The 24,288-nt window shown below is 36.7% G+C and overlaps 1 protein-coding gene and 1 long non-coding RNA gene across 4 annotated transcripts in view; both read right to left on the bottom strand.

Moving 5' to 3' along the window:
• The window catches only part of LOC134748822 (uncharacterized), a 207,472-nt gene extending 197,735 nt beyond the window's left edge, over window positions 1-9,737 (bottom strand). For all 3 annotated transcript variants that reach the window (XM_063683631.1, XM_063683630.1, XM_063683632.1), the window contains exon 1: window positions 8,687-9,737. In XM_063683631.1, coding sequence (XP_063539701.1) covers window positions 8,687-9,715 — 1,029 coding nt within the window. In that variant the 5' untranslated portion in view covers window positions 9,716-9,737. The remainder of the gene's footprint in view (window positions 1-8,686) is intronic.
• The window catches only part of LOC134748840 (uncharacterized), a 707,412-nt gene that overhangs the window by 615,769 nt on the left and 67,355 nt on the right, over window positions 1-24,288 (bottom strand). The window lies entirely within an intron of this gene.

Genomic DNA, 24,288 nt, shown 5'->3' with positions numbered 1-24,288 from the left:
AATTATATTATTATATGATTATGAAAGTTCCTGTTTGATATTTTAGTTGCCCGGTTAATAATAAGCCTATTTATTTAAGATAGTTTATGAGGTACGTTATCAGTAACTGCACGTTTCGGCTGCGTTTCGTCCAGAGATGAGCGAGCATGCGTTGCGAGGGATGTTTTTTAAGGAACCAATAGAATCACTGCACGGTGAGCGAGGAATACAAATGAAGTGATTCTATTGGTTCTTAACAAATACATCACTCGCACCGCATCCTAGCACATCCATGGTCGAAACGCACCCTGAAAGTGTAAGATACAGTCGAAGGCAAAAATATCGATACAGACAAATGGCTCAAAAATATGTGAACACGACTTTATTATCTAAGGTGTAAGAGAGTCCACATATTTTTGAAACTTTGGGAATGTATATATATTTATGCCCTTGACTGTACAGGTAGAGCAAAGCAATATTAATGTATTGATGTAAATATAGGGCGGCCCGGCCCAAAGATACGTTGACAATTTTTTTTTCTTTATTTCTCATGCTCTGAAAGAGGGTAATTGTTGTTATAAAAGGTGTGCAGAAAATGATACGTTTCTGCACTAGAGCATTTTAGTTTCCAAGTACGATTGGTTTCATTTTTTTACGATAAGCAATTGAAATTTGGTTTTTAACGGATTTGTTAAACAATTTCCATTCTGATATTTAACTCCTCAAATAAATAACGATACTTTTACATAAATATTTTCACAAAACGAATTTTAAAACATTGGAATTATGTAAGGGTAACCAGAGACAAGCAAGGAGCAAAAATGTAAACAGGTACCTAATGTTTATATTTTTGCTCCTGTTTCAGGCCATATAGGTGTACTACCTAGTCTACCTACCTAATAAATATATACAGTATTTTCCTAATACAAAATAACAAGGTGTCAGCACGTAATATATTTTTTTCCGTGAATTTAATTTTGACATGTCGGATTCTCTTGTTTCATTTAGCACGCGGCGGGGCCCTAGCCCGGGGCGGCGCGTAACGAGAGGCACGAACACGCCCCCGTGTTTAACCCTTATTTTGGCAAAGCACAAAATATCTTAAAAAAAATTCATCAATTAAAACATACGACTATAAAAAAAAATAAGGGAAAAAATCCAGTTTTCCAGTTTCGGAAACTTATGTATCATATTTGATACAATGCCTGTCCCTTGACAAACTAGTTACCTACTTTTTAGAAGAAATCTGTGGATTTCAATAAAAATAAAACATGAGATGCAACAGAAATCATCATTTTATTGCTAATAGAATGCAATCTAAAGCATCAGAAGACTATAATGATGTTTCTTCAAACAAAATCGTCATTTTTGACACTGACTTATCTAATCCATATCGTTTGTAGAACTAGTAAATGACGTATCTCATTGTTCGACTTGGCCTGTATTACACCAGTAAAAACAATTTATATCTACGAATACCTGATTACATGTTAGAATTGTTTTATCCCGTGGATAATTAAAAAAACATTTGACGATAACTTGGCAATGTATTAAATGTTATACAATTCCTTTGACATGTAATTTTCTGAGTTCTTGGCAATATATCAAATATGATACATAACAGTCACATGTAAAGATTTTGTGTATTAAATACTTTTAAATATGACCACTATGTAAATCATTAGGCACTAACAGATAATATATGTAATGTGTAACGAGGAATTATGTGTAATGTTTGCCGACGATGCAACAATTTTATTTTCTGGTGAAACAATAGACGATACTTTTTGCACAAATATTAATAACACTGTAAAGAAAGTCGTCAGTTGGTTAAAATCAATAAACTTAAAAGTAAATTTAACAAAAACTAAACTTATGCAGTTCAGGAATTATAAACAAATCCCGACAAATTTGAATGTGATGGAGTCAGGCACTTTGCTGGAGGAAGTAGACAATATAAGTTTTTTAGGTTTATCAATAGATCCTCAATTAACCTGGAAACATCATATAGAGAAGATCAATAGCAAAATTTCCAGTCAATGTTACGCATTATCTATATTATCCGAAACGTGTTCTGAAGATGTTGTTATTAGTGCGTACTACGCAAACATATATTCTCTATTGACGTACTGTGTCATATACTGGGGTAATTCCGTAGACGTGCAGTCCACATTCATTTTGCAAAAGAGGTGCTTAAGAACTATCTATCGTATGAACTACAGACAATCATTGAGAAATATTTTCAAGGAAAAAGGTTTTCTAACTTTAACTGGCATATATATATACGAACTCTGTAAATTTATTAAGAGCAACAAGAATTATTTCACAACATTAACTTCCCTCCGCGACAACCTTCGCTCTCAATATAAGTATAATTTAAAACTACCTCTAGTCAATAATAAAACTTACGATAAAAGCACATATATTACTGCAATTCGCGTCTTTAATCAGCTTCCAGATGAATTGAAAATGTTAGATGGCATAGAATTTATGCGTAGTTTAAAAAAATGGCTTATTAAGAATGAATTCTATTCACTAAAGGATTTCTTTGAATTATATTCTTTATGATACTGTGTTCCCTGTACAGATAGCTATGCTATGTACGTGTATAATAGTTAAGTGTTTCTTAGTTTTAATTTAGTTTTAAGTGTCCATTGTATACCCGAATTGGGTTACCGTTGAAACTCACATGTATCACACCACATAACACCTCTGTAACACGGTTGTACAATAAAGAAATATCTTATCTTATCTTATCTTATCTTATATGCATCAAAAATGCAGATTGTGCAAAAATATTAATAATCTTAAAAAATAAGTGCAAAAGTTACAGTGCAGAAGGACATCTGTTGTTTCCGCGGCGCCATGTTGATTATTAATTTACAGTGACACTTATGAGTATAATTTTTTCTATAAAAACGGTAGCTCGACATATTTATAGCAGAATTGTTTTATTAGGTCAAAAAGTGAACCTCCTGGATTTTTTAATGTTCCATGTATCACGGGTGTTACAATGCCAAGATAATGGTTAAGATTATTCTCTTATGGGCAGGCTGACATACAAATGTTTTTTTTTTTGCCACACCAGCTCGTAAAAGCACTCTTGATTGTTCAAAAACTGAATGGCAAAGTAATTTGATGCAATTTTTTTGTTATTTTTTTATGTTGGCTGGTAGAATTGACTTTTATATGATGATTTGGATTCGAATAACGATAATTTAGATTTTATTTAATTTGATGTTGTGCGTTTAGTTTCCTCGCATTGGCGTGGTGAAATAATTGTGTTTCACTAGTTGGCAGAATTTGTTTAACTCTCTTGCCTTTAAACCTTCGCCACGCTGAAGATGCCACTTTTTGAACCACTCGCAACGCTCATGGTTCAATTTTACAGTATTTCGCTTACTCGGGTATCAATTTTAGCACTAGCGGTTAAACAACAACTTTGCACCCTTGTAAAACAAATAACTATTATATCTTTAGTAAATTGTAACATTTGCACCCTTGTGAAACAAATAACTATTCTACCTTTAGTAAATCATAACATTTGCACTTTTGTAAAACAAATAACTATTCTATATATAGTAAATCATAACATTTGCACCCTTGTAAAACAAATAACTATTCTATATTTAGTAAATCATAACATTTGCATCCTTGTAAAACAAATAACTATTCTACCTTTATCAAATCATAACATTTGCACTTTTGTAAAACAAATAACTATTCTATATATAGTAAATCATAACATTTGCATCCTTGTAAAACAAATAACTATTCTACCTTTAGTAAATCATAACATTTGCACTTTTGTAAAACAAATAACTATTCTATATATAGTAAATCATAACATTTGCACCCTTGTAAAACAAATAACTATTCTATATTTAGTAAATCATAACATTTGCACCCTTGTAAAACAAATAACTATTCTATCTTAAGTAAATCATAACATTTGCACCCTTGTAAAACAAATAACTATTCTATATTTAGTAAATCATAACATTTGCACCCTTGTAAAACAAATAACTATTCTATATTTAGTAAATCATAACATTTGCACCCTTGTAAAATAAATAACTATTCTATATTTAGTAAATCATAACATTTGCACCCTTGTAAAACAAATAACTATTCTATCTTAAGTAAATCTTAACATTTGCACCCTTGTAAAACAAATAACTATTCTATCTTAAGTAAATCATAACATTTGCACCCTTGTAAAACAAAACTATTCTATCTTAAGTAAATCATAACATTTGCACCCTTGTAAAACAAATAACTATTCTATCTTAAGTAAATCATAACATTTGCACCCTTGTAAAACAAATAACTATTTGTTTGAATCAAACTGCGATTAGATTTATACAGAAATTAACTTTTATTGAGAGCTAAACATTTATGCTACTACATTCGGTTATGGCACAGAATGAAGAGAGCGCTGACAGCGCGCCATAGACAAACTTATCCTAAAATGTTGCAAGCAACAAATTTTAGCACTAAAAGTGAACATACAATATTTATAAGCTATGTTCAGACTTGTCCTGAACATAATTGGGCCGGGCGAGTTGTGTTTAACTCAGCTTGACAGATCATACAAAACTTCATTTAGCGAGATAGACAATATTTAGTCAAGAGGTAAAGGACATAGCTTCGTAATAGGTCTGACATACAATTTGTCCCCCATTTTCACCTCGGCCACTCTAACTCTACCATCCTTTCCAGGAAATATCTTAACTATGCGGCCCATTGGCCAACACAATGGAGCAGTGTTTACATTTCTCACAAGAACCAAATCACCTATTTTTAAATTGGGTAGGTCATGCTTCCACTTGGGACGACTTTGCAACTGGCAGAGGTAGTCTTTAGACCAAGTCTTCCAGAAATCCTGCTTTAATCTAGTTACAATGTCCCAAAATTTTCTTAAGCGATTAACTGGAACTTCAGTTAAATCAACATCTGGGTAACTTGTAATAGCCGTACCAATAAGAAAATGACCTGGTGACAAGTATTTACCCTCATTAGGATCCAAGGATAGCAAGGGTCTCGAGTTCAAAATCCCTTCAAATTGAACGACCGCCGAATAAAGTTCCTCAAAGGTTAAGCAATGATTTCCAACCACTCGTTTCAAATGGAATTTGACACTCTTGACTCCTGCTTCCCAGAGGCCTCCAAATTGAGGCGCATAGCTTGGTATAAACTTAAACGAAATATATTTTTTATTACAGTATCGATACACAGAATCTCTATGTTCAATTGAACATTGTAAATCATACAATTCTTTGAGCTGGTTTGCAGCCCCTTTAAAAGTTTTAGCATTGTCACAATAAATAGTAGTGGGCATGCCACGTCTAGATATGAAACGATCGAGACATGCTAGAAAGGTTTCAGTTGTAAGGTTCGACACCAACTCTACATGAATCGCCTTTGTAGCGAAACATACAAAAAGGGCAATATAGCTTTTGGTAACAAGAGGTTTTCGTATTCTAGCAATTTTCGTGCTAAATGGACCACAGAAATCAATTCCAACATACTGGAAAGGTCTACTAGCTGTAATCCTCTCTACAGGCAAAGAGCCCATCAACTGCTTTGCAGCCTCAGCCTTCAGACGCAGGCATGTGACACACTTATTCACTACCTTCTTTACTTCCCTAATACCATTAATTATCCAATATTTTTGAGCTAAAGAACTTAGAACAGCTCTGGCACCCAAATGCAAAAGACGCAAGTGTTCCGTTTTAATCAATAACGAAGTAAAAAATGACCCTTTCGGGAGAATAGGCGGATGCTTTCTAGCTTGCGAAATGTCTGCATTTTGCAGCCTGCCGCCCACGCGAAGGACACCAAGTTGGTCCACAAAGGGATGCAAGTCCGCTATCCCTGATTTAAGAGACTTACCCGACAGCAATGTTTCCATTTCGTTGGAAAAATGTTTCTTTTGCACATTTTTTATTATGATGAGTAACGCTTCCCGAAGCTCCTTAGGGGTTAGCAATGTAGAGTCATATCTATCACCTGACCTTGAAGCATTTTTATAAAAGCGATAAATATACGCTATAACATTTTGAAGCCTATGCAGACTAGAATATTTTTCAAACAGATGTGCGAATGACTCGTCCCGCTGACTAACATTACAAGGTAAACCCTCGTCAATATTAATATCAAAATGCTTATCATGTAAGGCCTGACTGAGAGCCTTGTTATCAAATGCAGGGTGTACATAATCCCTGTGTGACAAATAGCTAGGGCCGTGCCACCACAACTGCTTTCCTTGCAAGGTTTGGGGCTCCACTCCGCGGGAGATTAAGTCCGCGGGATTATCGCATGACTTTACATAGGACCACTGGTCCTGGTTTGTGAGTTCTAGAATCGTCTTCACCCTATTTTTAACATAAGTATTGACTTTTGTTTTTGTAGACTTTAGCCAGCACAAAACTATTTGTGAGTCACTGTAAAAATATGTGTTATGCGCAAATCTAGCTTTTAGCTTTTCGCTAACTCTAGATGCCAGCTGTGCCAGTAGTAGAGCGCTGTTAAGTTCCAGCTGTGGTATAGTAAGGCTTTTAGAAAGTGGGGCCACTTTCGATTTGGCACAAAGCAAATTCGACTCTACACTTCCGTCTGATTTAAAAATTCTTACATAAATGCAACAACCGAAAGCTTTGAAAGACGCATCTGCATAACCCACTATCTCTACCAACTGACATTCGTGACTATGCACTAACCTAGACAAAGAGAGTCTACCCATCATTTTTAAATTAGCAAGAAATGTTTTCCATGCCGCAAGTTCAGCGTCTGGTAAAGCTGTATCCCAGCCTAAGGGCATAGACCACAAAACTTGCATAAATATTTTTGCTGAAACTATGATAGGAGCTATGAGACCTAAGGGATCATAACATTTTCCAATAAATGAAAGAACTGTTCTTTTAGTATGGTTGGTGCCCTCATCATAGGGGGGACACTCAAATGTTAAGGCGTCTGAGGTAATATCATACTTCAGACCTAAAGTTTTTATCACATTACTTGAATCAAGATTTATATGTTCAAAGTACTTTAAATTTTCTGGCAAATCGTTCAGAACAGCTGGGTAGCTAGAGCACCATTTATGTAATTTAAAATTACCTAACTTAAATAAATCAATCAACTCATTTTTAAGTTGGTGAAGATCATTGATATTATCTGAACCAGTTATGACATCATCTACATATGTATTACTTAAAATAGCTTGAGACGCAAGCGGGTAATCATGCCCAAATAATTTTACAAGCTCTACCAAACACCTAGTAGCCAGAAATGTAGAGCTCTTTAGGCCATATGTAACTGTCTGAAGCTGAAGGCAGCGGATGGGCTGGCCAGGACTGTCCCGCCAGAGGATATTTTGAAGGCATCTATGTTCAGGGCTGACCAAAATGCACCTAAACATTTTTTGAACATCACATATCAAGGTGAATAAATATGTCCTAAACAAAATTAATATGTCAAAGAGCTCACCCTGCACCACAGGTCCATTCAGCATGACATCATTGACAGATAGCTTATTTTTGGATTTCATGCTCCCGTCCATCACCACACGAAGCTTTGTACTTTTGCTGGCCTCGTTGAAAACTGGATGATGCGCTAAAAAGCTTACTGGTCCATTCAACACGTCATAAGAGCTAATATTAACCTCCCTAGCATGTCCCATTTCAACATATTCATTAATGAATTTTTTATACTGCTCTAGTAACTCTACATTCTTCATCAATTTCCTCTCTATTGAGTAAAATCTTTGTAAGGCAGCCGAAAAGGAGTTACCCAAGTTTAGCTCACTTAAGGGGTGTTTTAGCGGAATGTCCACCTGAAATTTGTTATCATTCAGAGTGACAGATTCCTGAAATATTTTTTCAGCCGTTTCAAATTCATCAGAAATCTTTTGTTGGGGTTCTGGAACCTTTTCGGCCAACCAAAATTGACACATAACATTTTCTAATTTTGTACTGTCACTAATAGCAAAATTTGTTACTAAGGCAGTATTTGAGACATTGCCAGATTGTTTCAACTTACCACCAACAATATAGCCGAATAAAGTGCTTTGCAAGACAAGCCCTTCAGGCAATTTGATACAATCATTTAATAATGACTCGAAATAAATATCGCTTGCTAGTAGCAATGAAATCTCTGATGGTGTATTAAAGCTTTCGTCAGAAAGTTTGACATGACTTGGAAATTTCAGATTTGAACAATCAACATATTGTGGTGGCAAATGTGCCGTTACATCTTCAACTACATGACAGTCAACCTCAAACTTAACACCTACATATTGACAAGACTCTACAGGAATAATTACTGACCTATCCATAAGGCTGGTCTGTTTATTAACACCAATTATATTTTCACATTCTGCCACAGTGGCAAAACCTAGCCTTTCTACAAGAGAAGTTGTGGCAAACGATTCACTTGAGGCGGTGTCAAGCAATGCACGGCAGTAAACATCACGGCCAAATTTATCAACTATTTTAACTTTAACTGTAGGTAATACTTTTTTATAAGATGCTTTCTTGACACATGTCAAAACAATAGATACTGCCGCTGGTTGCTCGGCATCTGCAGCATCCTCAGTATGCAAAAGGGTGTTATGTTGACCTTTACATAATTTACATTTAAAGTTGTACTTACAAGGTTTATCTGAATGAGAGTTAATACAAACTGCACACATTTTCTTCTCCTGAACAAAGGCCAAGCGGTCCTCAACAGAGGCTTCCTGAAATTTCACACAATTATAGATTGCATGCCCAGGTTTAGTACAAAATTTACAACCAGGTAATGATGCTACAACATTAGTAACCTTGGGGTAAGATTTAAGTTGGGAAGTACCTACATTCTCATTTAGGATACTCTTTTGAGGCGAACTATCCTCTAGCGCCATAGCACGCCTTTCTAAAAATGCAATAAACTCCGACATCATTGGAAGAGCTTGTGGGTCTCTCTCTAAATGGAAAGCCCGGCTAGTATATTGATCTAGCTTTCTGGATAGTATAGAAATAAGCAACATATCCCATTTATCAACAGGTTCCTTTAAATTTTTGAGCGCATGCAGCTGCTGTTGTACCTGTGATACAAATGACCTTATAGAGGCCGCAGTTCCCTTAGCCATGCATGGGATGTCTAAGATAACATGTATATGGCTTATGATAAGCCTAGACTTATTGTCATAACGCTTTTTTAACAATTCTAATGCCTCTGGATATGAGGCGTTGACTAAAGGCAAGTTTATAATGACAGATAGCGCTTCATCAGACAAAAACTTTCTTAAGTAAAACAACTTCTGTACATCAGATAATGTTTTGTTTTTATCAATCACTGCTATGAACATTTCATAAAAGGGTCTGAAGAGGGTAAAGTCCTTACCGTTGTACACTGGTATGTCAACATGGGGTAACTTCGAAGAAGAGACTCCAGCAGCTTGAATCGTATCTGACCCTCGTAGAGACCTGAGGGTCTCATTGATTTTAGCTATTGTGCTAAAATAACGGTCCTCAAAATCACCTGCATCCTCTGCGTCTTTGTCATCGAGGCTCAATATATCAAGTTGGATTGTCTCGTAATCTTTCAGGGAAGAGGCTAGCTTTTCCTTTCGAGCCTCCAAGGTATCCAGTGACGCGGAACTTAAACTATTAGGGTCGTTGACAAACTGCTCGATGCGAGTCATGGTCGCCTTGACCTGGCCGCGCATAATTTTCAACCTTTTGAGCTCCGTCATTGTTGTTTTTCACAAAACAAACGCACAAACCCGCACTTTGATGCAAAACTTGTTAAAAATTGCAGTAGAAAGTCGTAACCGTGATTCCGTGAAGAAAATTCCGATTGACAGACGATGAGTGTCACTGTCGACAGACAAACGTCACTTTTGCCGCCAACTAAAAAAGGCAGGCACACACGCACAAGTGACGACGATCCGTACTACCAACCTTACAATCTAGTCCCACCTGAGTTGACAACTTGTCAAAGTTATCTCGATGTACCGCTCAAATAAATCCGCCGGTACTTGCACAAAATTTTCTTTGTGCCGACGAACGGGAACTTTCCTGATGATTGTTGCAGCACGGAGACAAACGATTTCGGGATAATATCAACCGAAATCACGATGATAAATTCGCCCAAACTATAGGTTGGGCGAGCTTGCGGCGGGCGGGGACAAGAGATAGCAAGTCACGTTCGCCCAGCCAGCAAACGAAATTCGTAGTTAAACTACCGAATCACTGATTCTAAACTTTTAAAAAACTCGAAGGACCAACAATCGCATGTTTGAATCAAACTGCGATTAGATTTATACAGAAATTAACTTTTATTGAGAGCTAAACATTTATGCTACTACATTCGGTTATGGCACAGAATGAAGAGAGCGCTGACAGCGCGCCATAGACAAACTTATCCTAAAATGTTGCAAGCAACAAATTTTAGCACTAAAAGTGAACATACAATATTTATAAGCTATGTTCAGACTTGTCCTGAACACTATTATATATTTAGTAAATCATAACATTTGCACCCTTGTAAAACAAATAACTATTCTATATTTAGTAAATCAAAACATTTGCACCCTTGAAATAAAACTATGAAAACGGATTATATCGCGTATATTGAATTTATAATCGCGGTAACCGAAGACAATATTATTTGCACCCTCGTAAAACAAATAACTATTCTATATTTAGTAAATCATAACATCTAACCTTTACCTGATAGATTAGTTAGCCCTTAACTGATAGATTTAAGTCACCAGAGATTAAAATAAACTGTATCTGTGATAAACCGTAATGTTTATTGTCCTATATAGTATATTGTGCATCGAGGGGGGTAAAGTGAAATTTTGGAAACGAGGGTGGTAATTAAATATATTTTTTTTTGCAATAAAAATATAATATAATAATTTAATAAAATAATATAAATATAATCCGACTTTGCAATATTCTTACTCCCGGAGTTACACGCAATGTTTTTCATCGCACTTGCGAAGAAAAAAAACAAAATTTTAAGCGGAATAAATACCGTGTACATATCAAATATTCGTCCGCCATATTGTCATTGAAGGTTAGACATCGAAAACACAGACCTATTCGGCATTCAGCCATGAACATGATTGAAAATTAGCCAAAATATAAAAATTAAATTAAATCGTTTTAAACATAAACAAAAATATAAAATTATAAAGGTCAGTTAAAAAGTAATACTCATTTACGCTATTTGATTTATATGAATTAGTAACATAATTTAAAAAAAACGGGCCAAGTGCGAGTCGGACTCGCGCACGAAGAGTTCCGTACCATTACGCAAAAAACGGCAAAAAACACGTTTCTTGTATGGGAGCCGCACCTAAATATTTGTGATGATCAGTGATGATGATAATGATGATACATTTCATCGTTTGTATGAGCCAGCTTGCTCGCAACGATAAATCTAAAAACAAGGCTTTGATTATACGCTAACTTCGTACTTACCTACCATATTACATTACATTCAATTATTACACACACATTATGCTTGCCAGCCTTTTATGTCAATAATTATTATTTGAATAAAAAATTCTGAAAATTTTAATTTTAACTTCCTTCTTTAAATTAGTAAATTAAATTATATTTTCTATTACCCAAGATGAAATCACTTATTAAAACACCACCAAAAATTAACCTTGTTACCTAATGATTTTCCTCTTGTTTAGTTCTAATGTTCTCGGGTAGCTATAGCAATAAACTCAATGAAATAACAAAATAAACAAAAACATGGCTATTATTGAGAAAATGGGGGCGCTTTTATTGAGAAAATGTAATAAATCACTTTATATTCACGGTCAAGCTACTTGGGTGTACAAAATCGGGAAATATTTTTATGTCCTTTCATCAATCCATAGAATAATTATCAGTAATGTCTTTTCCTGCGTCATGTCTTTCTGTTTTAAGAGTTCCGTACCCAAAGGGTAAAAACGGGACCCTATAACTAAGACTCCGCTGTCTGTCTGTCCGTCTGTCACCAGGCTGTATCTCATAAACCGTGATAGTTAGACAGTTGAAATTTTCACAGATGATGTATTTCTGTTGCCACTATAGAAACAAATACTAAAAACAGAATAAATTGAATATTTAAGGGGGGCTCCCATTTAACAAATGTGATTGCTGTTTTTTGCGTAATGGTACGGAACCCTTCGTGCGTGAATCCGACTCGCACTTGGCCGGTTTTTATACTAAAACAGCCTGGTTTAGTTTGATGTTATATGGGGCATTTTCTATGAAAAGGGACCGATTGTTGATGGCGCTTACGCCGCACAGAGTCGCGCGGCATTGTATTTATATCGAAGCATCGTTAATAATGGCGTAAGCGCCATCGACAATAAGGTCCCTTTTTATAGAAAATATCACATATTATATTGGTCTGAGAGTTACCGGCCGGTTCTTTTTCCATAGATAAATAGCAATTTCCCAGCGCCTACATGTTAAGTTTATTAATCTAGTTTTAGTAGTGCCAGCACTCCCAAAACTGATTAAGCAGGTTGGTTAGTCTGCGAATCTACAATTCAATTGGTTCCAAGTTAAATTGCTTCTTGGTCGCGCCAGAATATTTGCCAGCTGTTATTAACGGCCCATAAACCAACTAACGGCAGATTTATTTATGCATAAATTTCTGAAATTTAGTGCTTGTGGTAGCGTCATTTGCAGTCGATCTTGTCTTATGCAACACTAAAATGTTTAGTGAATGTTTGTAGCAAGGATTCGTTGGTTCAAAGATAGATATAACTCCGTAATAGATGGATACAGTCTAAGGAAAAAACGTGCCTCGAAAATCAAGAAAATTTGATTCTCGTTCAGAGGGCGCTACTAGCTTTGGCCTACTGTCGTATTATAGATGGCGTTGACGGTTTCGTTTGTTATTTAACAATTTTAACGCATATCAGTGAAAGAACATGGGTCAAAATCATAAAAATAATTAATGCAAATAAAAAAAATCATTTATCCATATTTAAATTTAAAAGTATGTCGACAGATGGCAGTGAATTTTCTGTGGTTACAAAATTTACTATGACAGTACCGCTCTAGTATAAGTTACTCTATGGTTGGAGTACGTGGTTGCATTACAGGCACTGCCAAGTGCGGAGACCCCTGGAATGTCTGTAACCTTTAGCTGAAAAAAAAAATGAAAAAATAAAGGTATTAGATGTGTAAAGTGTAAGAAACAAATGTGCTCTTACTTAACCTCCTGAGGCCCCATGTCATAAATATAATACATAGAGTTTAGACTTACGTATAGTGCTAAAGATTAAATTTGTCTGAAAAAGATGACGTCACCGGGCTTCAAGAGACTAAAGCCAAATTTATTATAAACATTATTGTTTATAAACAATGTTTCGTAAGGAGTACCTACTATACATTTTCTGGGAAACTTGGTTTACGAACACTGTTACCTTTTTTTTTTAATACTACGTCGGTGGCAAACAAGCATACGGCCCGCCTGATGTTAAGCAGTCTCCGTAGCCTATGTACGCCTGCAACTCCAGAGGAGTTACATGCGCGTTGCCGACCCTAACACTCCTCCCCCTCGAGCTCTGGCAACCTTACTTACCGGCAGGAACACAACACTATTAGTAGGGTCTATTGTTATTTGGCTGCGGTTTTCTGTAAGGTGGAGGTACCTCCCCAGTTGGGCTCTGCTCTAGATCTGGAATGACATCCGGTGTCCTGTGCCCTACCACACAAAGCGAGATGACATTCACAGTGCCCATACCTCTCTTTTGGACGTAGTTTAAGGACATACCCGGGTCCCTGTGCTTATATATATGCTAGGAGGAGCCAGGGTAGTTAGAGTAGCAGCGCTTCACGCAAAATAGGCACAATAGTTGTCGATTTGAGGGAAATGCCCAGAAACACTAACTGTTTACCTATAAAAAAATTGTTTGTAGTGAATACGTGGCTTAAGGGTACTGTTCGGATGAAGACAACATGCAACACCAGCATTACTGCCAGCATTATTGCAACGCGACATTATTGCCGGCTGCGTTCCTGGCGCAAATGTCAAGAATACGCAGCAAGGTATTTTTCCCCTCACTAGCTCGGAAAGCCGTCTTTTATCCTTTAAAACAAGCGGGGAAAAACGCATTTTATCCACTAGTGGGGAAAGTAATTTGACCTTGGATGGAGCGTGTTTAAGTAGCTTTTGACAGATAACAAAACGCAAAACGCTCATAATAATGGTTCATTCGATATTAATTATCATTAAATGAATAGTTTGAGAATTTAATAAAAAATACCAAGAAATAAAACTATGAAAACGGATTATATCGCGTATATTGACAGTCACCCGTTGACCACGAACGCTGTAAAGAGTTCGAAACGTCGGGATGTATTATAAATTCAATATACGCGATATAATCCGTTTTCATAGTTTTATTTCATGAGTAACTATCGCGGTAACCGAAGACAATATTAAAAAATACCAAATTTAGCTTTATTTAATGATTTTAAGTCATAAACCTTAAAATTCCATAAGAAACGTTTGTTTTCTAATAATGATGTTAAATATAATTCTGAACGCACAAGTTGAGTCGATGCAATTTCAAAACGCATCATTGACATTTCATACGTCAGAAATGTCAACATTGTCAACAAATTTTTTACTTTAAAACTTCTCACGTAAAAAAAAACAGTTTTTTGTTATAATATCGTAAAAAATGAGTGATTCCAATGATGAAGATGATCTAACGCCTGTGGATGTTGCATTTTCCTCGCTATAGTGAGGTGAAAAGTTTTGTGTTACACACGGGTGCAAAATGTATTTTACTTCTCGTGTGTTGAAACACTCGCTACTCTCAGGATTCTAATTTAGAATCCTTTCACTTGCTCGTGTTTCAATTCCACACTCGCGGATAAAATACAACTTTGCACCCTTGTATAACAAATAACTATTTTTTCTGTAGTGATATGTAAATTTAATGTTATTTATGCCCAGAATCATGAGCTGATTCCATACTCCTAGGAAAGAAACAATGTCCCAAAATTTTCATACATTTTACTTACTTTCCATTTTGTTACCGCCGTACTCGGCCGTGCAGTGTTTGAAAAATGATAACGGAATGGAAAAATAAAATTTGGGACGCTTTTTTCCTCCTAGTAGGAACGTAAGTTCGTGATTCTGAGTAGGAAAAACATTTAATTTACCTATTTTGGAAAAAATGTCCAGTGCATCACTACAGAAAAAAATGCCCAGCAACATTAATTTTGAAATGTCAAAACCGACGTGTTGATGTCTTTATTTGTACCGAAATCTAAATGTTAGTGCATTTTAAAGTACTTAGACAGGTAGTCTTCTATTAGACAAATATTCTAACCTGAATTTAGCAGACTGCAAACCGTATTTAGCAGATTATTCTCTAAGGCAAAGTTGCTCAAGTCTTAACTCGCGGATAGCCGCCGCGGCAGGCTGATATTCACCAACCACTTCAGTAAGTCTCAGACCAATATAATATGTGATTAGAGTTTTGAATGATTCACGGTTAGTTTCACTAGACTTATATTGACCGGGATATAGACCGTGATTACCTTTGTATTATTTGTGAGCTCCCGATATTTCGACGCAGTTACATGCATCATGTTCACGGGTGACTGAAGATAGCGGGTGGGTGTCAAATAATACAAAAGGTAATCACGGTCTATATCCCGGTCAATATAAGTATAATATGTGATATTATCTACAAAAGGGACCTTATTGTCGATGGCGCTTCGATATAAATACAATGCCGCGCGACTCTGTGCGGCGTAAGCGCCATCGGCAATCGTAGAAAATCATAGAAAATGCCCCATATAACATCAAGCCTAAACCAGGCTGTTTTAGCATAAAATACCGGCCAAGTGCGAGTCGGACACGCGCACACAGGGTACCATTACGCACAAAAACGGCAAAAAAAATCACGTTTGTTGTATTGGGAGCCTGACTTAAATATTAATTTTATTATGTTTTTAGTACTTGTTTTTATAGAGGCAACAGAAATACATCATCTGTGAAAATTTCAACTGTCTAGCTATCACGGTTCAAGAGATACATCCTGGTGAGAGACAGACAGCGGAGTCTTAGTAATAGGGTCCCGTTTTTACCCTTTGGGTACGGAACCCTAAAAAAAGGCAGTTGTTCGACTTTTCTTACGGGATTTGTTCACAATGCAGTATATATGTGACGTTTTCAACCAAAAGGTACAAAGGTACATTGTCGCTTGTCGATAAGGTTGATTTTAAATTAATGCTATATGGAAATAGTGCCTTATTTTACTTATAGGTATAATGTGGCGGGTGTTATGTGTGATTTGTCAAAGGCTTTTGACGTTATTGACCATAATTTATTACTGAACAAACTCTGTAGTTACGGCATCACAGATGCAGCTTACAGATTGTTCAAATCATTTTTATCAGACCGGAGATAAGTGGTAAAGCTGTCAATGAATGGTAGTGGCACACTTAAATCTAACACTGGATTCATACACTTAGGCATCCCTCAAGGTTCGGCACTAGGAAATACCTTATTTTTGACATTTATCAACGACCTTCCATCCGCTATCACAACAGGATTGCCAGTGCTATTCGCGGACGACACCACCGTAATAGTAAGCGCGCAAACCTATGAGCAGCTGGGTGAAAAAATCAATGACACTTGCAGGCAGCTGCAGCGGTGGTTTACAGTTAACGGGCTGCTGCTGAATGTGAGCAAGTCCAACGTTATGGTTTTTTCGGGACGACACGTCTCACTACCACCATGTATATCTGACGTCCCGATGCCGCTATGTACCGAGTGCAGGTTTCTTGGTTTTATGATAGACGCGAACCTGAACTGGAAGTGCCATGTCGACAAATTGTGTAATAAGCTGAGTAGTGCCGTCTATGTACTACGAAAATTAAAACCTCTTATATCGCAAATTGCATTAAAATCGGTTTACTTTGCCATTTTTCATTCGCGAATGTCTTACGGTTCTATAATGTGGGGGAATTCGACGGATGCGAATCGAGTCTTAATACTACAAAAGCGTGCCCTCCGCGCCATGGCTGGCGTTAAAACAAGACATTCGTGTAGGGGTATTTTCGTAGACTACCGAATAATGACGCACTACTCGCTACATATGTTTGAAGTTTTGATGTATGTCAGAAATAACATGTCGTCGTTTTCTAAAGTAGAAGTCTCTGGCAAGGTGATTCGCTCAACAGGGCGTCTTAGAACTGTCCCGCGTCGCATGGCACTTGCAGGAAAAAACCCGCGTGTCATCGGCCAATAATTATTATTTGAATAAAAAATTCTGAAAATTTTAATTTTAACTTCCTTCTTTAAATTAGTAAATTAAATTATATTTTCTATTACCCAAGACGAAAAAATTAACCTTGTTACCTGATGATTTTCCTCTTGATTAGTACTAATGTTCTCGGGTAGCTATACCAATAAATTCAATGAAATAACAAAATAAACAAAAACATGGCTGTATGGTATGGTGAGAGTTACCGGCCGGTTTTTTTCCATAGATAAGTAGCAATTTCCCAGCGCCTACATGTTAAGTTTATTAATCTAGTTTTAGTAGTGCCAGCACTCCCAAAACTGATTAAGCAGGTTGGTTAGTCTGCGAATCTACAATTCAATTGGTTCCAAGTTAAATTGCTTCTTGGTCGCGCCAGAATATTTGCCAGCTGTTATTAACGGCCCATAAACCAACTAACGGCAGATTTATTTATGCATAAATTTCTGAAATTTAGTGCTTGTGGTGGCGTCATTTGCAATCGATCTTGTCTTATGCAACACTAAAATGTTTAGTGAATGTTTGTAGCAAGGATTCGTTGGTTCAAAGATAGATACAACTCCGTAATAGATGGATACAGTCTAAGGAAAAAACGTGCCTCGAAAATCAAGAAAATTTGATTCTCGTTCAGAGGGCGCTACTAGCTTTGACGTAGGTCGTATTATAGATGGCGTTGACGGTTTCGTTTGTTATTTAACAATTTTAACACATATCAGTGAAAGAACATGGGTCAAAATCATAAAAATAATTAATGCAAATAAAAAAAATCATTTATCCATATTTAAATTTAAAAGTATGTCGACAGATGGCAGTGAATTTTCTGTGGTTACAAAATTTACTATGACAGTACCGCTCTAGTATAAGTTACTCTATGGTTGGAGTACGTGGTTGCATTACAGGCACTGCCAAGTGCGGAGACTCCTGGAATGTCTGTAACCTTTAGCTGAAAAAAAAAATGAAAAAATAAAGGTATTAGATGTGTAAAGTGTAAGAAACAAATGTGCTCTTACTTACATGCGCGTTGCTGACCCTAACACTCCTCCCCCTCGAGCTCTGGCAACCTTACTCACCGGCAGGAACACAACACTAGTAGGGTCTAGTGTTATTTGGCTGCGGTTTTCTGTAAGGTGGAGGTACCTCCCCAGTTGGGCTCTGCTCTAGATCTGGAATTACATCCGGTGTCCTGTGCCCTACCACACAAAGCGAGATGACATTCACAGTGCCCATACCTCTCTTTTGGACGTAGTTTAAGGACAACCCCTCTGGTGTTGCGGGTGTCCATGGGCGGCGGTAATCGCTTTCCATCAGGTGATCCGTCTGCTCGTTTGCCTCCTATTTCATAAAAAAAAAAAACATACCCGGGTCCCTGTGCTTATATATATGCTAGGAGGAGCCAGGGTAGTTAGAGAAGCAGCGCTTCACGCAAAATAGGCACAATAGTTGTCGATTTGAGGGAAATGCCCAGAAACACTAACTGTTTACCTATAAAAAAATTGTTTGTAGTGAATACGTGGCTTAAGGGTGTTCGGATGAAGACAACATGCAACACCAGCATTACTGCCAGTATTATTGCAACGCGACATTATTGCCGGCTGCGTTCCTGGCGCAAATGTCAAGAATACGCAGCAAGGTATTTTTCCCCTCACTAGCTCGGAAAGCCGTCTTTTATCCTTTAAAACAAGCGGGGGAAAACGCATTTTATCCACTAGTGGGGAAAGTAATTTGACCTTGGATGGAGCGTGTTTAAGTAGCTTTTGACAGATAACAAAACGCAAAACGCTCATAATAATGGTTCATTCGATATTAATTATCATTAAATGAATGGTTTGAGAATTTAATAAAAAATACCAAATTTAGCTTTATTTCATAATAAGTCATAAACCTTAAAATTCCATAAGAAACGTTTGTTTTCATTAGAAGAAGAATTAGGAGAAGAGAGTTTTGTTTTGTTTAGATTAGATTATTAAATGATGTTAAATATAATTCTGAACGCACAAGTTGAGTCGATGCAATTTCAAAACGCATCATTGACATTTCATACTTACGTCAGAAATGTCAACATTGTCAACAAAATTTTTACTTTAAAACTTCTCACGTAAAAATAAAAAAAAAACAGTTTTTTGTTATAATATCGTAAAAAATGAGTGATTCCAATGATGAAGATGATCTAACGCCTGTGGATGTTGCATTTTCCTCGCTATAGTGAGGTGAAAAGTTTTGTGTTACACACGGGTGCAAAATGTATTTTACTTCTCGTGTGTTGAAACACTCGCTACTCTCAGGATTCTAATTTAGAATCCTTTCACTTGCTCGTGTTTCAATTCCACACTCGCGGGTAAAATACAACTTTGCACCCTTGTATAACAAATAACTATTTTTTTCTGTAGTGATTTGTAAATTTAATGTTATTTATGCTCAGAATCATGATCGAGCTGATTCCATGCTCCTAGGAAAGAAACAATTTCCCAAAATTTTCATACATTTTACTTACTTTCCATTTTGTTACCGCCGTACTCGGCCGTGCAAAGTGCTTGAAAAATGGTAACGGTATGGAAAAATAAAATTTAGGACGATTTTTTTTTTCTCCTAGTGGGAACGAAAGTTCGTTATTCTGAGTAGGAAAAACATTTAATTTACCTATTTTGGAAAAAATGTCCAGTGCATCACTACAGAAAAAAATGCCCAGCAACATTAATTTTGAAATGTCAAAACCGACGTGTTGATGTCTTTATTTGTACCGAAATCTAAATGTTAGTGCATTTTAAAGTACTTAGACAGGTAGTCTTCTATTAGACAAATATTCTAACCTGAATTTAGCAGACTGCAAACCGTATTTAGCAGATTATTCTCTAAGGCAAAGTTGCTCAAGTCTTAACTCGCGGATAGCCGCCGCGGCAGGCTGATATTCACCAACCACTTCAGTAAGTCTCAGACCAATATAATATGTGATTAGAGTTTTGAATGATTCACGGTTAGTTTCACTAGACTTATATTGACCGGGATATAGACCGTGATTACCTTTGTATTATTTGTGAGCTCCCGATATTTCGACGCAGTTACATGCATCATGTTCACGGGTGACTGAAGATAGCGGGTGGGTGTCAAATAATACAAAAGGTAATCACGGTCTATATCCCGGTCAATATAAGTATAATATGTGATATTATCTACAAAAGGGACCTTATTGTCGATGGCGCTTCGATATAAATACAATGCCGCGCGACTCTGTGCGGCGTAAGCGCCATCGGCAATCGTAGAAAATCATAGAAAATGCCCCATATAACATCAAGCCTAAACCAGGCTGTTTTAGCATAAAATACCGGCCAAGTGCGAGTCGGACACGCGCACACAGGGTACCATTACGCACAAAAACGGCAAAAAAAATCACGTTTGTTGTATTGGGAGCCTGACTTAAATATTAATTTTATTATGTTTTTAGTACTTGTTTTTATAGAGGCAACAGAAATACATCATCTGTGAAAATTTCAACTGTCTAGCTATCACGGTTCAAGAGATACATCCTGGTGAGAGACAGACAGCGGAGTCTTAGTAATAGGGTCCCGTTTTTACCCTTTGGGTACGGAACCCTAAAAAAAGGCAGTTGTTCGACTTTTCTTACGGGATTTGTTCACAATGCAGTATATATGTGACGTTTTCAACCAAAAGGTACAAAGGTACATTGTCGCTTGTCGATAAGGTTGATTTTAAATTAATGCTATATGGAAATAGTGCCTTATTTTACTTATAGGTATAATGTGGCGGGTGTTATGTGTGATTTGTCAAAGGCTTTTGACGTTATTGACCATAATTTATTACTGAACAAACTCTGTAGTTACGGCATCACAGATGCAGCTTACAGATTGTTCAAATCATTTTTATCAGACCGGAGATAAGTGGTAAAGCTGTCAATGAATGGTAGTGGCACACTTAAATCTAACACTGGATTCATACACTTAGGCATCCCTCAAGGTTCGGCACTAGGAAATACCTTATTTTTGACATTTATCAACGACCTTCCATCCGCTATCACAACAGGATTGCCAGTGCTATTCGCGGACGACACCACCGTAATAGTAAGCGCGCAAACCTATGAGCAGCTGGGTGAAAAAATCAATGACACTTGCAGGCAGCTGCAGCGGTGGTTTACAGTTAACGGGCTGCTGCTGAATGTGAGCAAGTCCAACGTTATGGTTTTTTCGGGACGACACGTCTCACTACCACCATGTATATCTGACGTCCCGATGCCGCTATGTACCGAGTGCAGGTTTCTTGGTTTTATGATAGACGCGAACCTGAACTGGAAGTGCCATGTCGACAAATTGTGTAATAAGCTGAGTAGTGCCGTCTATGTACTACGAAAATTAAAACCTCTTATATCGCAAATTGCATTAAAATCGGTTTACTTTGCCATTTTTCATTCGCGAATGTCTTACGGTTCTATAATGTGGGGGAATTCGACGGATGCGAATCGAGTCTTAATACTACAAAAGCGTGCCCTCCGCGCCATGGCTGGCGTTAAAACAAGACATTCGTGTAGGGGTATTTTCGTAGACTACCGAATAATGACGCACTACTCGCTACATATGTTTGAAGTTTTGATGTATGTCAGAAATAACATGTCGTCGTTTTCTAAAGTAGAAGTCTCTGGCAAGGTGATTCGCTCAACAGGGCGTCTTAGAACTGTCCCGCGTCGCATGGCACTTGCAGGAAAAAACCCGCGTGTCATCGGCCCTACTTATTACGAGCGACTACCCCAAGACTTGAGAGACGAGCCCTCTGACAGAAAATTTAAGAGCCGTTTGAGAAACTTTTTATTGGATAATCCACTGTATTCCATAAAGGAGTTTTATGAAATCACTAATTAGATTTATTTAAATAGTACTTTCCTGACATCGGAATTGTAAGGTTTATTGTAATTTACTTATTTGTTAGTTTAATGGTGACCTTAATTTCTGTGACATAAGTGTTCAATTTTGTTTATTTATTTTATAGTTAATAACGAACCATTCTTTAATTTATTGAATGTTTTTTAATCTATTATGTAGAATTTAACGAAACTGCTGACATACTATTGTAATTTAATAATTTTAAATGTAATTTTGATTGTCTCTGTTATTTTTCATATTCAATTATTCATAATGTAAAAAACCGACAATCACAATATAAATTCCTAAGAATCTACCATGTGTAATTTTAAGTGCAATTGTATATTGTGAGATAAATAAATCATATCATATCATATCATATTGACAACCGACAATAAGTACCCTTTTGATTGAGAATGTCACATATAATGTATGTAAGTACCTACTAAGTAGCGTATGGGTCGAGAAATATTGGACAAGCCCTGACTCTATTTGAAATTTATGAATGCACCACACTACTCACTAACTCGCTTACCGGCTTCCCACACATGTGCTTCAGGTTACTTGAAGCCATTAAGAGGAAAGGGGGCGACAGCGTCTACATACAAACATAGTCCCCATTTTCCTCCCTATCATAGTCACATTTCAACTCGCACTATACTTTTTGCGGCGATATCTTTTTTCACACAGATTTTTTGGACTACCTGCCATAGTAAATTAAGTTTTACAACCTATCCGGTGACATACCGAAGACTCCGCTGTCCGTCTGTCCGTCCGTCCGTCCGTCTGTCTGTCACGAGGCTGTATCTCATGAACCGTGAAAGCTAGACTGTCAAACGAATTTACACAACTAAAAAACTAATTAAGATATTCATGAAATAAAACTATGAAAACGGATTATATCGCGTATATTGAATTTATAATACATCCCGACGTTTCGAACTCTTTACAGCGTTCGTGGTCAACGGGTTCAATATACGCGATATAATCCGTTTTCATAGTTTTATTTCATGAGTAACTATCGCGGTAACCGAAGACAATATTAATTAAGATATTCCTTCTAATTATTTAAGAACAGTGGCAGAACACAGTACGGACATACAAAATAACTTTAATCCCCTTATAATTAAATGCTTAAGTTGCATCGTTACTACTTGTAACTAGTTAAAGTAGCTGCAAATACAATGAAAATGAACAGAAAACCGTAGAAACCTGCGAAAACTGCTGCTAACTCACAACATTTAATTATCTACGGAAGAAACAAAATAAGCATCATTTAAAATGTACCAATTACGTCCACGCTCTCCAAACTGCTTCGAATTATTCATTCATTTGTTTTAGTTCATCTCTTCAAGGTTGCATTGTCTTCTCTCTTAAATCAAATCCATCGCATTGAAATCTCTGAACAAAATTAAAGAGAAACGCATAAATTAAGCCGTTTCAAACTTTGGGTCTCAAGCTCTATTGAAAGAGGTGCGCTCTTTTGAAGGATTGTTCTCACTGAGCGTTAGAAATAACCTAAACCAACTTACCATTACCATCTAGATTTCAAAACATGTCCTTAATACATTAAAGATAAGGTTGAGATTCAATTGTATGTCCAAAACGAGCAGCAGAATTAAGTTATCGAGCTGTATGCTAATGCACAACTCCCATCGGAAAGATTTGGCGCTGGCCGAATTGGATGGCAATCATTGGAATATTTATTAGGCTGGGGTTTTCCTGGCCTCTCGTAAACAGGAGGTGTCGCTGGCGCTGTTGGATCAGAAGTGCTTTTGATTGCTTTCGGAAACGAGGCAAACTCAATTAGACAAAGGTTTTCTAATTTAGTTGATCAAATACATTCTGAGTCAGCTGCCGGTCTTTGAAAATATTTCTCTCGTGCCAAAGTTAACTTCAATTGGGCCAAAACGTTCGGGAAAACCGATATCATTTCTGTGGAAATAACAAAAGTTAACGAAATTAATTTTGTATCAAACAGAAACGTCTGCGAAAGACAAATAATTTGTTTTTAAGCTTAAAAGTTAACGATTTGAATAAATTTTCTTAAACTTTCATCATACAACTTGTAAGGAGTAAGAAGGTTTTAACATGCTCATAACGATAAAGTAAAAAAATTTGGCTTTCACGTCCTTAACCTTAACTCATATTGTT

This window comes from Cydia strobilella, chromosome 17 (genome assembly GCF_947568885.1).
Source record: "Cydia strobilella chromosome 17, ilCydStro3.1, whole genome shotgun sequence".
In the NCBI taxonomy this organism is placed as follows: Eukaryota; Metazoa; Arthropoda; class Insecta; order Lepidoptera; family Tortricidae; genus Cydia; species Cydia strobilella.
This window is presented reverse-complemented; position numbering and strand designations above follow the sequence as displayed.